This window comes from Acinonyx jubatus, chromosome D1, assembly GCF_027475565.1.
Source record: "Acinonyx jubatus isolate Ajub_Pintada_27869175 chromosome D1, VMU_Ajub_asm_v1.0, whole genome shotgun sequence".
NCBI classification, from domain to species: domain Eukaryota; kingdom Metazoa; phylum Chordata; class Mammalia; order Carnivora; family Felidae; genus Acinonyx; species Acinonyx jubatus.
The window spans coordinates 6,416,603-6,433,098 of NC_069390.1; the positions used below are offsets into that span (position 1 = coordinate 6,416,603).

General features: G+C 47.0%; 1 protein-coding gene across 4 annotated transcripts; it reads right to left on the minus strand.

Annotated features, from left to right (window-relative positions):
* Window positions 1-197: 197 nt before the first annotated feature.
* Window positions 198-16,449, minus strand: SF3B2 (splicing factor 3b subunit 2). Of its 4 annotated transcripts, none has more exons than XM_053202902.1 (22): window positions 16,262-16,449; window positions 16,036-16,082; window positions 15,658-15,735; window positions 14,649-14,897; window positions 14,382-14,429; window positions 12,326-12,443; window positions 11,713-11,813; window positions 11,310-11,406; window positions 11,037-11,128; window positions 10,436-10,651; window positions 10,149-10,286; window positions 9,902-9,982; window positions 9,457-9,684; window positions 8,242-8,391; window positions 7,487-7,576; window positions 7,268-7,375; window positions 5,918-6,025; window positions 5,500-5,642; window positions 5,315-5,416; window positions 1,043-1,142; window positions 767-952; window positions 198-446 (listed from the first exon to the last, which is right to left on the minus strand). In XM_053202902.1, exons 1-22 carry the CDS (start codon window positions 16,392-16,394, stop codon window positions 375-377), a joined length of 2,685 nt encoding a protein of 894 aa, XP_053058877.1. In that variant the 5' UTR covers window positions 16,395-16,449; the 3' UTR covers window positions 198-374. The 4 variants fall into 4 exon arrangements, with proteins under 4 accessions (XP_053058877.1, XP_026901653.1, XP_026901651.1 ...); XM_027045852.2 differs by having other exon boundaries at window positions 16,036-16,085; XM_027045850.2 differs by having other exon boundaries at window positions 14,382-14,432; window positions 16,036-16,085.
* Between the last annotated feature and the right edge of the window lie 47 nt (window positions 16,450-16,496).

Here is a 16,496-nt window from a genome sequence, read left to right on the forward strand (position 1 = left end):
AGTTAAGCATCTGACCCTTGATTTCAGCTCAGGTTGTGACCTCACCGTTCAAGCCCCATGTCAGGCTCCGAGCTGACAGTGCAGAGCCTGCCTGAGAGTTTCTCTCTCTGCCCCTCCCTCTCTCTTGTTCTCAAAATAAATAAATAAACTTAAAAAAACACACACACACACACAAAAAAACGAAGGAGGATCAGAAGTGTTACATATGCATCTCTTTCCTTGGGAAACAGCTTTATTTACAAAACAGATCTAAAATAAGAACATGAAATGACAAGCCCTTGGGAACTGTGGGAGAGCTGGCTCTCGGGGACCATGTGTGAAGCCCAAGCATCCAGACAAAGAGCTGAAAGGAGGGCCAGGTATGCGAGGGGGACCTAAAATTTGAACTCCTTATATTTCTTGCTGCCCCCGCGGCTGTCCTGGGGCTGAGCTTTCCGTTTCTTTTGCTGGAGGAGAGAAAGAGAAACAGGTTACAACAAGTGAAACAACCCACTGATCCCCAAGACAAGGGTGGGCAGCCTGACTCAGCCACACAGATCTGTGGAAAAAAGTGCTAAAACTGGATTCTCAGACTTGGATGAGCTCCCCTCCCTGTGCCTTAGTTTCATCATCCTTAAAGAGGGCAGCCCACCAGAGGATTTCTAAGGTTTCCAGCACCAGGGAAGCTCAGGGCAGCAGACAGAGAGGACACCACTCCACTGAAAAAGGAGTCCCTGGTACCTAGTTCCTGGCTCACACCCAGCCGGGTTCCCCTGTGACCTCCTACCTTCTGTTTGGCAGCATGCTCAGCCACCATGTCACTGAAGTCTTCCTTCTCCACCTGTGCCTGCTGCTCCCGCACATGCTCCTCATACTTCTGGGTCATGGCCATGGGATCCAGCTCCAACTCTTCAGGTGCCAGGGCCACTTCCACACCTTGCAGCTCAGGAGCTGGGCCCTTCCGGCTCATAACCTAGAAAAGGGATCAGAGTCTTGTCATCTACAGAGAGGCTTAGAAGACTTAGTTTCCGCCCCCTTTTCCAGCCCCCAAAAGAATACTCACTGTGGACATGTCATAGATATGGGTTGATCCCATCATGGCTCCCCCAACAGTGGCCGTTCTCTTCTCTGGTAACACAGTGAACAGCTGAGGTGTCTCACTTCTGCAGAGCACAATGGGATCAGGCCCAAAAAGGAAGGGATAAAAGGGTTTCCAGAAGAGGAAGCAAAAAGAACATGAGCAGCACCTCCACCCAGCTCCCGGAAGAGATTCCAAGACACCCAGAGGAAAAACAATGCCTAGGCCGCCTCTGCAGGTCATGGAGACCCACGAGAAGAAAGGATTGTGTCAGTGGGGAGAGGGGTGGGATGGCACTGATTCTAGGAAATATAGCCTGGAAGGAAAACAGAGACTGAGTTAAGGGATCCCCTGAACCAAGTTTAGAGATCAGAGTCCAAGATTCCCACACGTGAAGAAGGGCTAAGGGTCAGGCTTAAAGTTTCTGAAAGAACTCTGGTACACAGAAGATGGCAGGAGAGAAGACACTACAATAGCTCCTGCCCAAAGTTGTACCTGGGGTTCTAACACAGAGAACTTAAACTTCCAGTACTTCCTAGGGTGCAAGAACCATCCAAGCCAGTCTTACCTAATCCTTGTTCCCTATACTCCAACCATAGTACCCTTCTTTCTTTTCTTCCTTGAATATGCAAAGCCTGAGACTTCTGCTTCTGGAGAAGGAGTAACAGGGACCAGATTTACCCTCCCACCTGAAACAACCAAAAAATGGGCAGAACACAAGAAACAAAGGACATGGGGTAACAAAGGGGAGCGACTCATGAGAGACAGGAAACAAATGAGGTGCGTCCTTCAGTTGCCCTGTCTACTGCAGTGAGAGAGTCTGCAGGCCATGAAACAAGGAGGGGGAACCCATGTAGAGCCCAGAGGACTTCATGAGTTGAAGGGATGAACCCCAAAGTCCACAAAGGCCTAGGCAGCTAGAGATCACAGGACAGAGTCTTAGGGAAGAGACAGCAGCACAGAGACTTGAGAACTCAAGAGACCTAAAGAGGGCCCTCCTCAAGTACTCAAGGGAATACTCTGTGTGAGGAAAGTACCAGAGCCAGGGAAAGAACCACCCACCTGAAAAGCAAGACTTGAGATAATCAAACTGTTTCCAAGTACCTTGATGGTGTTCCTGAACAAAGCTGAAGATTTGTAGAAATACAAAAGAGGGGCACCTGGGTGGCTGAGTCAGTTAAGCGTCCGATTTCAGCTCAGGTCATGATCTCACCATTCATGAGTTCGAGCCCCACCTCAGGCTCTATGCTGACAGCTCAGAGCCTGGAGCCTGCTTAGGATTCTGTGTCTCCCCCTTTCTCTGCCCGCCCCCTCTTAAAACATTAAAAAAAATTTTTTTAAGTAAAAAAAAAAAAAAAAAAAGATACAAAAGAACCCTGGGCCCAACAAGGTAAATTTCACCAAGTCTGGCCTTCAAACAAAAGTAAACAAGCATGAGCAGCAGCAGAAAACACAATCCTTAATGAGGAAAATAATCAATTTAAATCAACCCAGAACCAGCATGTTATTATAACTGCCTGCCATCTGGTTCAAAAATAGACACCCAGAACATATGAAAAGATCCAAATCATACAGCTAGAGATGAAAACGACACTGGATGGGATTACTGTCAGATTAGAACCCACGGAAAAAACTTGAAGAAACAGGAATAGAAATTTTCTAAAATGAAATACAAAGAGAAAAGGGGTATTTTGAAATGAGCAGAGCATTCATGAGCAGGAGGGCAACTTCAAACAGACCTAATACATGTATAATTGGACTTGCCAAAGGGGAAGAGAAAAAGCAAAGGAAACAGAAAATATATTTGTAGAAATAATCAGATTTTTTCCAAAATTCATAAAAATGATTAACTCACAAATGCAAGATACTTACCTAACCCCGCACAAAGAAACATGAAGAAACTACACCATACCACACAGAATTAAATTGTTCAAAATGGGGAAAGAGAAAATCTTAAAAGCTGCCAGAGATAAAAGGACACATTATATACAGAATAAAGGAAGGAATGGGAATGCAAGCTGGTGCAGCCACTCTGGAAAACAGTATGGAGGTTCCTCAAAAAACTAAAAATAGAACTACCCTACGACCCAGCAATTGCACTACGAGGCATTTATCCACGGGATACAGGGGTGCTGTTTCGAAGGGACACATGCACCCCATGTTTATAGCAGCACTACCAACAATAGCCAAAGTATGGAAAGAGCCCAAATGCCCATCGATGGATGAATGGATAAAGAAGATGTGGTATATATATACGATGGAGTATTGCTCGGCAATCAAAAAGAATGACATCTTGCCATTTGCAACCACGTGGATGGAACTGGAGGGTATTATGCTAAGTGAAATTAGTCAGAGAAAGACAAAAATCATATGACTTCACTCATATGAGGACTTCATTGTTTCACTATATGCCAAGTAATTTGGATGTAAATTTTAAAAAATTAAAATTAAAAAAAATTCTTAAAAAAAAAGAAGAAAGGAAGGAAAACAGACTTCTCATCAGAAACAATGCAAGAAAGTCACCACAGCAACATCTTTAAAATACTGAAAGAAATAAAAAAATTTAATAAAATACTGTCAACCTAGAATCCTATACCTGGCCAAAATCTTCCAAAAATCTTTGAGGAGTACCTGGGTGGCTCAGTCAGTTAAGCCTCTGACTTAGGCTCAGGTCATGATTTCACAGTTCATGGATATGAGCCCCCACAAAGGGCTCTGTGCTGACAGCTCAGAGCCTGGAGCCTGCTTCAGAATCTGCCTTTCTCTCCCTTTCTCTGCCCCTCCCCCTGCTCGCCCTCTGTTCTCTGTCTCTCTCAAAAATAAACATTAAAAAAAAAATTCTGGGGCGCCTGGGTGGCTCAGTCAGTTAAGCCTCCGACTTCGGCTCAAGTCATGATCTCACAGTTCGTGAGTTCAAGCCCCATATCGGGCTCTGTGTTGACAGCACAGAGCCTGGAGCCTGCTTTGGATTCTGTGTCTCCCTCACTCTCTGCCCCTCCTCCACTCAGGCTCTATCTGTCTCTCTCTCAAAAATAAACACTTAAAAAAAAAAAAAATCTTTCAAAAGGACAAGTGAAGAAGTTTTGAGACTGCCAACACTTGAAAGAATTCATGACCAGCAGCCACACAAGAAATGCTGAAGGAAGCCTTTGTACACAAAGAAATGAAAGATCACTGAAAATGGCAATTACATAGCTTAATATATGACTGATTATGTAAATCTCTCTAAAAGATAACTTAAAAAAAAGATAACTGACCTTTTAAACGAAAATAACCACAGTGCAGGATTTATACCATGTAACAGTAAAAAGCGTGACAATAGTACAAAGGTTGGGAAGAGAGAAATAGAAGCGTGCTGTTGTTAGGTGCTTGCTACTCTCCGGAAGTGGCATATCACTTGAAGGCAGACTGTGATAAGGATGCATATTATAAACCCTACAGCAACCGCTAAAAATAACAAAACAGAGCTGTACAGTTAGTAAGTCAACAAAAGAGAGAAAATGGAGTCATAAAAAATGTTCTATTGAGGCGCCAGGGTGGCTCAGTCGGTTAAGCATCCAACTTCAGCTCATGTCATGATCTCGCAGTTCACGAGTTCAAGCCCCATGTCAGGCTCTGTGCTGACAGCTCAGAGCCTGGAGTCTGCTTAAATTCTGTGTCTCCCTCTCTCCCTCTGTCCCTCTCCATTCCCTCTCTCTTGCTCTCAAAAATAAATAAACATTAAAAAAAATGTTTTTAATATTCTATCTATCTAAAACATAGGAAAATGGGAAGATGGAACAAAGAACTGTACGGGCAGAAAAGAAGATTATCTCATGGAAAAGGGGCCAACTCACCAAGACTGGACAATCCTACACATTTATGTCCCTAATAAGAAAAGTTCCATGGCAGGACCATGTGAAACCCATGCCTGTCTTAGGCACTTCTGGTTCCTCCTGCCCCAGATCACCCTGTGGCTGGCTCTTTCCTAACATTCAGCTCTCAGCTCAAATACCTCATCGAGGCTTTCCCAAAGACCTCCCCATCCCCCAAATCTCTCTACATCCCATTCCCTAGCTTACTTTGCTACACCTATCTCCACCTGAAATTACCTTGTTCTCTAATGAACTGCTTACCAAGCGTTTTTCACTGCCTGGAGCAGTGCCTGGTGTTCAATAACTGATTCACAAGGGAAGGAAAGCGGGGGGAAAGTCAGCTGGCCAACCCAGAGGCTGAAGGGAAAAGTCCTTCCCTCTCAGCCCTGCCTGGCTCTCTCACCCGTCCATCGCTTCCTCAATCTTCTTCTTCCTCAGCTCGATGAGCTCAGGGGTCTCCATGCCAGCCGGCACTGACGAGAACCCTCCGGGAGTGATGAGGCCACTGTGAAGACAGAAACAAGCTCTGAAGTAAGGAGAAGGCCCGCAATGCCGGACTACTTTAGAGACAGACCCTGCTCTCCCCACCTGTCTGCAGGGGTAATAAAGCCTGTCTCATCTGGTTTATCTTCATCACTTTCTTCCTCTTCCTCTTCTTCCGAAGACTCCTCATCGGATGGCTCCAGCTCCCCCCAAGGGGTCCTATCAATCTCTTCCTCCTCGGTCTTGGTCTGAAAGAGATCATTCATTCATTCAGCAAATGTTTACTATAAGCATATCATGTGTCAAGTTGTTGTAAACTGAAAGAATATAAAAGTAAACAGACAATGGCCTCCGTGTAAGGAGAGCTCATAGTCTAGTGGAGAGCCTGCAACACATCTCAGGAAATGCATACCCTTTTTCAGACTCTGAAACTTCAGAACACCCAGCTCCTCCCTGATAATGAATCTATAAACCAACTGTCTCTAAAATTCATGACCTCAAGTAAGACAGTCATGGTCTATACCTGAAATTCGGCAGCATTGGTTCCGAACACATCACCGTAGAGTGGTTTCCCAGTCTCATCTACTGGGGGTTTGCCCCAGCCACCAGCGTGGTACCCAAAGGAACAGCTCTGCGAGACAGGAAATGCAAGTCAGTTCTGCTCTTAAGCTCCAAAACCCTGGAGCTCTGAAGCCCTGGAGAAAAGTCACACTACAAAGAATAGAAACTAGCACTTGGTAACTCTGGAAACTATGATTTCAGAGAAGAATTAAACATCATGAAGCATTATAAAGCAAAAGTAATAAGCAACAAAAATCCAGAGGCAATAGGATGGGAAGATGGGAAGCAGAAAGTAGACTAATAACCTCAGCCTTCAGGGTAGAGCCCATGCTGTCTCAAACTAAAAAAAGTACTTTAAAAAACAGAACTCTAACTTCTTCCTGATTTTTTCCTAACTTTGAAAATTCTCTCTCTCCCTTTTCCCCTCTCCTGGGCTCTCACGTGCTCTCCCTCTTTCTCTCTAAAGATAGATAAACAGAAATTTCTTTAAATGTTCGTTTATTTTTGAGAGAGAAACAGAGCACAAGCAGGGGGGACAGAGACAGATGGAGACACAGAATCTGAAGCAGGCTCCAGGCTCTCAGCTGTCAGCACAGAGCTCGAGGCTCGAGCTGCGACGCTCGAGCTCACGGACCGTGAGATCATAACCTGAGCTGAAGTCAGATGCTTAACCGACTGAGCCAAGGCAGAAGTTTTTATCTGAAGTTTAACAATTCCTTCTTTTCACTTTAATGAGTTTGCTATCTATTAAAATTTTTACGTTTATTTATTTTTGAGAGACAGAGAGAAACAAAGCAGGGGAGGGGCAGACACAGAGAGGGAGACACAGAATGCAAAGCAGGCTCCAGGCTCTGAGCTGTCAGCACACAGCCCAATGCAGGGCTCGAACCCACAAACCGTGAGATCATGACCTGAGCCGAACTCGGTGCTTAACCAACTGAGCCACCCAGGCACCCCATTAAAATTGTTTTAATTTAACGCTTCATGTTTAAAAATGAAAACTTAATGCCATTCTTGAGATAAAATTATTTCTATCAATGTATGTATCAGAAACACATTTGCCAAATTTTAAATCTTGACTATTTCTGAGTGATGAAATTATGGGTGATTTATTTTCATCTTTGAACTTGTTAAATCTAATTAACTATTTTATGACGAGCATGTCAGATTTTTTGAAAAACAAAAACTATTACCCTTTTTGGGGGAAGAAAAAAGAGAAAGAAAGACATGGTGGGATGAGAGAAGGAAAACTACATCATCCTCTAGCTAACAAGCAGGGGCAGCTAAAAATGAAAGAAAGGACAGTATTCACCTCGGGGATGGGGGAGTTCAGCCCAGGAATTTTCAGGTTGGGGTACGACGGGGGTGGTCCATATCGCTGCATGGCAATCAGCCACGGGGGAGGGACCTTGTGGGCATTCTGCAGGAAAAAGAGAACAGGATATCATCTGCCCAACCCTGTCCTTGTCTCCCTTCTGCCCTAATTCCCACCCTCTTCTTGGCTTCCCCAGTCAAGGTAACTGGCACTCACTGGTCCTACTGGCATCCCCAAGGAAATCCTCAGCTCATCAGACAGATCTCCTGGCTTCTTCTCCTTCAGTCGTGTTTCAAACTCCTTCCCCTGAGAAAAAAGGGAGAGCACGCTGTATTATCAATGCCAGACACACACCGGGAGTTCAATGGCAAGAGGACAAGAGAACAAAGATGAGAAGTCCCAATCCACACCAGATACAAAATCCCACTGAGGGCTGCTTAGTGCCTGTCGATTCTCAGCACTCCTTTCCCTGGCTAACGTAGGAAAAAGAAAGGCCAGGAAGGAGGGGACAATCAAGATTTCCAGTGCTGACATTAACCCACTAGAAAAACATGGCCAGATTTAGGGCCTGCTTTCTCCTCTGTAAAATGAGGGCACTCAACAAGATCATCTCCAAGATCCTTCCACCTCGAAAATTCCCTAATATCACGGTGACTACTATTTCAAGGATCAGGAAAAAAATAAAAACTTTTCTCCCACCCTCAGTCCTAATTGTTTTATACAAGCATCCACCACTTGGCCCCTCTGTCCCTAACCAATTACCACTTTTTAAAGACATGGTCTGGATCTCTCCTCCCAAAAAACCACCTCATTTTAAGATTTCAAATTCTACTCCATCCAAGGGGAGTTAATGAACAATTCTAAGGCTGAGATTAGGAGCCACTGCACCAGCTTAGAAAGCCTTCCCAACCAAGAGTCACACAGCCATGACCAACGGCCCAGCCTTTGCTCCCCAGCCCCCACACCCGAACCTCATAGTATAGGTCCCCGTGGATGGTCAGTTTGGGCTTGGTCTGCCACTTGAAGAAAGCATCGTGCAGTTTCTGGTAGTCAATGTCAATCTTCCCCATCTTGGGCCGAACCTTCTCTCTCATTTTGGACTTCATGGTCTTCTGTTCTTCCTGCGGAGAGTGGCAGAAAATAGGCCATGAAAGGTATTCACCAAGTTTGACACTTCCAAAGAAATAAAGAAAAACCTCATTTATGTCATTCCACAAGTCACCAAAATCCTTCCCGTTCAAACTTCTCAAACTTACATAATCCATATTGCGCAAAACCGATGTATCATATAAAATCATCCTTGGCTACGAATGTCGATAAATATTCTTTTAAGCCATCTGATCAAGAGACTGACCTCATTAGCTGCCTCCGGAGAGAACTGGGTGACCACAGTCTAACTGGGAGGCAGTTTTCATCGCGTACTTCTGTACCTCCTGAATTTTTTGCAGTACACACAAGTATTAGCTACTCAAGGTAAATAATTTAATTTAAAAACTTGGATCTAAGAAGTTACACAGCTGCCATGGGTCTCTAGCCACAAAACATATCAGGCTCACATTGGTAACAGAAAACGGTGGACACAGCCAAAGGCAGCCTGCAGGAAAAGGAGTCACTGTGTGCAGACAGCTCAAAGAGCTGGTAGTGCAGGCAGGGGACGAACGAGGAGACAAGACGGACACCTAGCTAGGAACACTGAGGCAAGCTATGTCTACCCTTCACGAATTGATGTCTTTCCCTCTCATCCTGTGTCATATGCAGTGCTGACTTCTGGAGAACGGATAATTAGACAGTTAAGAAGTAGATGGGTTTGGGGTGCCTGGGTGGCGCAGTCGGTTAAGCGTCCGACTTCAGCCAGGTCATGATCTCGTGGTCCGGGAGTTCGAGCCCCGCGTCGGGCTCTGGGCTGATGGCTCAGAGCCTGGAGCCTGTTTCCGATTCTGTGTCTCCCTCTCTCTCTGCCCCTCCCCCATTCATGCTCTGTCTCTCTCTGTCCCAAAAATAAATAAACGTTGAAAAAAAAAATTAAAAAAAAAAAAAAAAAAAATATATATATATATATATATATTAAAAAAAAAAAAAAAGAAGAAGTAGATGGGTTTGGGGAACAAGATTCCTGATTTTCAAACAGGCTGATATTAAGGATGTGGATCCTGCAGGGCAAATCTGAGCCCTGCCCCGTCCCTTACCTTCTCCTGCAAGGCCTCCCGCATCTCCTGGATGCCTGTGCGTTTGATGAAGTCTGGCAGCTCGAAGGGAGGCTTCTCAATGCCTCGTTTGCCTTGTAGGTACTTGCGCTTAAAACACCAGTGGCGTGGCACAGGCACAGAATTCCTGGTGGCCTTGAGGTGAACCAAGAGCTTGGGGTCCTGTGCGGTGACATCATGCATCTCCACAACGTCAGGCCGAGCCACGAGCTGGAAACCATAGCAACGTGCCGCTAGAAAGCCCCAACCTCTCAAATCTAAAACTTTCTAACTTTCTCCTCTTCAAAGGACACATACCTAAGTCACCCAGGCCTCCTTCAAAACCCTCCTCCCTATCCCCCAAAGAAAACCCCTGTGGATTTCTAGGAGCTCCTCATGAGGTCTCCCGGCCAGGCTCCGGGCTCTGCTGGATCATCTAGGGTCTCACCTGCTTGAGTTCAGCCACAGTGAAGCGATTCATTCGGCGCAACTTTTTCTTGGACAACTTGGGGGCCTCGGGCTTCTTCTCCTAGAACAAAACCATCACTTCTTTTGAGCAGGACTATTAGGAGCGAATCACACTGCCCAGCTCACCCCAGAGGGATTCTCCTTTCCAAGAGTTCACCATGGTCCCTCACGGGTTGCATCTCAGCCATCTCAAGTCCCTATCTCCCCGACAGCGGAGGGGGCCTCACCTGTTCATCATCACTGCTATCGTCGTCACTGTCCTTGTGCTCCTCCTCAAAGCCCTTCTTCTTAGGGGCTGCAGAGTTCTCCAGTTTGTCAAGTTTCTCTGGCTCCTTCTCTTTCTCCTTCTTCACATCATCAGTGAGCTAAAGAGACAGACACCACAGAAACCCCAGCTGTGTCTCTCCCTAGTTCTTTAACCCAGCGCTGTAAAGATGCCCTCCTTACTGTCTTTCCCCATCCCTGCCCCTTCCCCGCTCAGCTTTGCCCCTTCAGAGTATGCTGCTCCTTGTACCTTGAAAGCCTCAAAAATCCTCTTGAAGAAGATGAAGTTGGGCTCATAAATCTCAGGTTCTTCGGTCACGTACTCAATTTCAACATCAGCTGCCGGGGAGTCAGAGCCACGGGACCGGGTTGATTCTTTCTCTCGGTCCCCAGAGCTCTCAGAGGACGCCCCCCGAACCCGCTGGGGCTTTTTCTTCTTCTTTCGGTTCCGACGTTTCCGATTTTTCTGCCAAAATAAGGAAAACCAACTGGGTCAGAGAATCCAAGTACCATGCCTGCTGCCTAATTTCCTCATCCAATTTCCCCAAAGAGCTAAGAAAAGAGGCCTTGAAGTCAGGCTCCAAAGTTCTGCCCCTCTCAAGCTGTGTGCCTTTCAGTAAATTGCTGCACCTCTCAGAACCTGTTTTTGCAGCTATAAAACAAAGGCATGCACAGTACTCTGCACTCCAAAGATTTACGGCAATTAAATGAAAAAAAAATCCCTAAAACGTGTAGGACAGAAACTGGCACAAAATAGCAGCTACTACACATTGATCACTTAGAACTGGTGTTACTTTACTGCCCAAATACTGTCTCCTGACGTTCCTTCCAGACTCAGCTCCATCCCATACCTCTTTCTTGGATACAGACACTGTGTCCTCCTCAGTCTCTGACGCTGATTGGCCCAGGGACGAGCGAGTGTCCGTTTCCATTTCCTCTTCCTCTGTAAGGGAGGAAGGTGGCTATCAGACTCCCCACACTGGTACCCTGCCACTCGCCCGCAGTAACTCCTCTTTACCGAGAGCCAGTTTCTCTCTCAAACCCTCCTTGGAGAAGGGATGGAAGAATGCAGACTCGGCTGCAGCCTCTCTGTCCCTGCAGTCCGTGGGACACAACACACTCACCCTGCTGAGAGTTCATCTCTTCCTGGCGGCTCTCCTTCAGCTGCAGGATCTTTTCCAAAGCCTGGGGGATCTTGGGTCCCACAGAGGGGTCATCCATCTGCAACAGACAACCCAGGCAGAGGGGATGATCCCAGGATTTCCGCCTCTTGTACCAGAAAGGCTGCCAGCCAGGGGATGTCAACAGCAGACAGCAACACTGACTGCGTCAAATCATCCCTCAGCTCCCCTCAGAGTGAACCTCTGCCCCAGAAATGTCTCCCAGGCCCTATTCCTGCCATATCTTGATATGCTTTAACGAAGCATGGCTTCCTCCTTCACCCTCCCGCCCCCCGAAGTCCTCCCATCTCCCAGAATTCTCCTAAACCACCCTCTCCTGTCCCTAGAAAGAAATCACCAATCTCACCTCTCTATTCTCATCTCCAGGGGGTGGCGGGGGACCACGAGGCCGGGGAACTGGGGCCCCCATGGGCAAAACAGTGGGAGTGGGGCCCACCGGAGCAGCAACTGTGAGAAGAAAGAAATGCAAGGTCAAAAGAGACAAAACACCCATTTTAAAAATTACCTTCTTTGGGGCCACCCGAGCAGTTCAGTTGGTTAAGCACCCAACTTTTGATTCGGCTCAGGTCATGATCTCATGGTTCGTGAGTTCGGGCCCCACATTGCGCTCTGTGCTGACAGCACAGAGCCTGCTTAGGATTCTCTCTGCCCCTCCCCACTCATTCAAGTGTGAGCTCTCTCTCTCTCAAAAATAAACATTAAAAAAATTCTCTTCTTTGCTAAAGGTGTGATAGCCACCCTTAGTGGGGAGGGGCTGACAGGGAGCCAGTAAGAGCTTCTGGGGTGCTAGTAATATTTTGGTTCTTGGTCCAGGTGCCGGTTGCATGAGCGGTCAGTTTTAAACAATTCATTGGACTGTACACTTACAATATATGCACTTTACGGGGTACGTACTTACGTGCAAGAGTTTTCGATCGTGTTCCTTTCCCTTCCCTTCCCTTCCATTTCCAAGGTCTTACCTCGAGGACCCAGAGGAGTGCGAACACCAATCTGACCCATGTCTTGTGGGGGCCGAGGGACTGGGGTGCCCATCTTTGCAATCTCCTGCTGCCGTTCTTGCTCCAGGAGCACAGCTGCCTGCCAGAGACATGGGAGTGAAGACACAGCTTGGAAATCCATCGAACAGACAGCCTCTGGCAAGTGGATTCTTTAAGTCAAGTAACAGGCCCATGGAGAACAATCAGGTACGGCTGAGTTTGGACATCCTCACCACCTGCACCTTTCTAGACTACTGATCCAAATGGAGGAGGCCTCCCCTCCCGTCAGAAAAGGAAACCCCTGGAAATAAAAAAAACAAAAACAAACAAACAAAAAAAAAACATCCCAGGAAACTCCTGGTTCCTAAAAGAGAACTTAACACTTAGCTTAACACTTAACACTTCTCCTAAGAGAACTTAGATAGCTACACACTATCTTCTATTTTCTAACAATGGTTTTTTCCCCCAAGAAGTTATTCTTTGTTATTTTGAGAAGGAAAGAGAAAGAGCACACACGAGCGCACGCGAGAGTACTAGTGGGGGAGGAGCAGAGAGAGGAAGACAGAGAAGCCCAAGCAGACTCCTTGCTGTCAGTGCACAGCTTAACGCGGGGTTCAACCTCCCAAACTGTGAGATCATGACCTGAGCTGAAACCAAGAGGTGGACAGTTAACCAACTGAGCCACCCATGTGCCCTAAGGCATTAAGTTATCTTTAAGGAACAATAAATACTTTTCTTATACCTGCTCCTCAAGATCTAGCACAATCTAGAGAAAAAGAGCACTTTGTAAACAATTCCACATTCACTCCTATTAATGCTTATTTTCTAATACTCGCAGTAACCCACTGGGAACAACTGATAAAACCCATCTCTGGGACTGAATGTCTTATGTATCATTCCCTAACTTACACCTACCACAGTCTAAATACGAATAAATGGCAAAATTAACCCAAAGTCCTCCCCAAGGTACCAAAAACGACATCACATAGAACTAATAGAGATCAGCAAACTTTTTTCTGTAATAGGCTAGATAGTAAATATCTTAGGCTATAAGGACTGTTGAAAAGACTACAGTATATTCCTGATTTGTTTCCTTTTTTTTTAAATAATCCTTTAAAGATACATAAGCTGGGGCACCTGGGTGGTTCAGTCAGTTGAGCACCCACCTTCGGCTCAGGTCACGATCTTACATTTCAAGAGTTCGAGCCCCACATCGGGCTCACTGCTGTCAGCACAGAGTCCCCTGTGGATCCTCCATCCCCCTCTCTGCCCCTGCCCCATTGGCACTCTCAAAATTAAACAAACATACAAAAAAAAAATTAAAGACAGATAAGCCATTCTCGGTGGCTGGCTCAGTCGGTTGAGAGTCCAACTCTTGATTTCGGCTCAGGTCATAGTCTCACAGTTTGTGGGATCGAGCCCCATGTTGGGCTCCGCACTGGCAGCATGGAGCCTGCTTGATATTTTCTCTCTCTCTCTCTCTCTCTCTCTCTCTCTCTCTGTCTCTGCACCTCCCCACCCACATGCACATGCTCTCTTTCCCTCAAAGTAAATAAATAAACTTTAAAAAAAAAAAAGAGGGGCAAGTGGGTGGCTTAGTCAGTTTGGCCACTGACTCTTGATTTCGGCTCAAGTCATGATCTCAAGTTTCATGAGTTCAAGCCCTGTGTCGGGCTCTGTGCTGACTGAGCAGAGACTGCTTGGGATTCTCTGTCTTTCTCTGTCCCTCCGTTAGTCTCTCTCTCTCTCAAAATAAATAAACTTAAAAAAAAATTTTTTTAATAATAAGTAAATAAGTAAATAGAAAAAAAGAAGATAAAAACCACTCTTAACTCCCAAGCCCTACAAAAACAGATCACAGTCTGTAGTTGATCAACTCCTGGGCTCCAGAAAAGATGGGATTATCTGGGAGATACTAGAACTTAAGGATGAGATGACCTCCACGGAAAATCTGAATGGTGCATCATGTTCTGGACACTAAGCACTAAAGTGACAGCCAGTGGACTGGACCATGGGGCCAAAGGTTGGGGGGCATTACCCGCTTCTGCTGCTCCAACAGCTCATGTTCCTTCAGTGAATGATCTCCCTGCTTAAAAAACAAAACAAGGTTACATCGGCACCACCACCCCACGAGCCACACTGCCACAGCTCTGCTTCCTGGGGTTCTTCCAGGCTAGGGTCTATGTTCTACTCTTTGGTCCAGACCTGCCCCGAGGAGTTGGCCCCAGGATCCAACTCTCTCTGAGGCTCCATTTCCCCTTTAGGACCCTGAGGAGACCCAGGCCCAAGCTGACCCCTGTCCCACCTGCTTGGCACGCTCCTCTTGCTGCATCAGCAATGCCGCCTGCTGCTGCGCCAGCTTTAGCCGCTCCTCCTCTGACAGAGCCACGGGCTCACCCACCCGGAGAGGAGGCGGGGGTCCCAAGTTTGGTGGGCGAGGTCCAACTGCCATAGGAAAGCCAAGGCCAAGGCCTGGTGGAGGTGGTGGGGGTGGCGGAGGAGGTTGCAGAGGGGGGAGTCCCATGGGTGGTGGCGGCATGGGAATCCCAGAGAGCTGTGGGAAAAAATGTGAACATCAACTAGGAAACATTTCTCTACTGCAGATATTTGCCGGGGATCTACTGTGAGCCAGGTGCTGGGATTCAAAGTCAAATAACAAATAGTTCTTGCGCTCAAAAAGAGAATACTCTATAGCAGTATCGGCGAAACAAGATGCTAACTTTGGGGCACCAACCAACGAAAGCTCTAGACTCTCTCCCCAGAAAAACATGAACACAAATTTTGCATACAATTTTAGGAGATTCAAGAACACCTCTAAAGTCCACCTGGGAACTCCTCATCCCACACACAAAAGTCAACAAAACCCGTCAGAGCCACTGTCCTAGAGAAAAAGTCACATCCTGACTCAGAAAGGACATGGAAGTTGAGAAGACTTAACACAGGAGCCAGTGTGTCCCAATGACTCACTAAATGTAAAGGATATGAAACCAAATCAGGGAGTGAGCCATAATGTCTCGTTAAATAAAACGAGAACTGTGTCCTGGAAAGGCAAAAAAGAGTTATTTCCAGTAGAAGGAGGATCAAGTCTGGCTTCCAGACTATTTAAGCTGGGATCTTAAAAGACAGACAGACTTTGGAGAAACAGACATTGATTAAGGAAGGAGGTGAGGATCATGACCAACGGAAAACTAAAGGGGTCCCAACTGTCTTTGCATTACCTCTCTGCCCAATCTGTTAGTTGCGTCCGCAATACACTTAATGTGAGAGGGGTACCTGAACAGAAGGCATCTTATAAAGCAGAACAACCTCCTTACCTGTGCAGACATGGGAGGAGGAGCTGCTTTGTCCCCATCTTCACCTCTCAGAACCGGCCGATTCAGCACGATGCCAGTCTGCAAAAGAGAAAGAACTCCAGGTCAGTCCAAGAACAGCTGTTCCATAAAACGACATTCACTCCCATTCATTCGACAAAATTTAACCAGCGCCTGTCTGACAGAGCTTGGGCTAGGTACTGAAGAGAACTAATACATATACAGAAACGATTACAACGCGTCAGATAATGACAAAAACAGGCAAAAACAGCGAGCCCTTGCTTACTGTGTTTTGGTACGTAAGAAACTAAGACCGAGTCATGACGGATTGCGAAGGCCTCCAGAAACGGCCTAACCCCACGTCCCGCCGCCAACACTTACCTGGCGAGTGTAGGTCTGCAGCCGCTCCACCAGCTCCTCGCGACTCCCTGCTGGGCAAAGCAAAGGATCAATGGGGTAGGTCAGGCCGAGCAGGCCCGCCTGACCCAGTCGAGCCCCAGCGGTCAGCCTCCGCCCCTCCCCACCGCCTCCGGGTCTCCGGGGTAACCAAGCTCCGCTTCTCCCTAGCCCTACGCTGCCCCGTCTCTTGACCTCCCGATCTCCTTACCCTGGATCGGAGCTCCGATCTCTGCCAGTTTGGCCTGAAGCTCCTGGGCAGCCCAAGCGCCATAATGCCCAGGAGGTGGCGGCGGCGGCAGCTGCAACTCTCCTTTGGGAGGCTCGGGATGCTCGGCCGCCATCTTAGCCGCAGGAAGGCGCGCGACCAACCCGGAAGTTCGGGCCAGACCTGGTGCCCACTTCCCGGAAATTCCGGCAGCGTCTTACGTCACGTCCGGGGGAGG

Bases quoted from the DNA above. Each gene is read 5' to 3' on its own strand.
- SF3B2 (XM_027045850.2), bottom strand. From the start codon at position 16,394: ATGGCGGCCGAGCATCCCGAGCCTCCCAAAGGAGAGTTGCAGCTGCCG. The intron at 10,652-11,036 runs GTATGGGATGGA...TTATTTTGGCAG, and splicing joins TGTCTGTATCCAAGAAAGAG to AAAAATCGGAAACGTCGGAA. The intron at 1,143-5,314 runs GTGAGAGAGCCA...TGTGCTCTGCAG, and splicing joins ATTGAGGAAGCGATGGACGG to AAGTGAGACACCTCAGCTGT.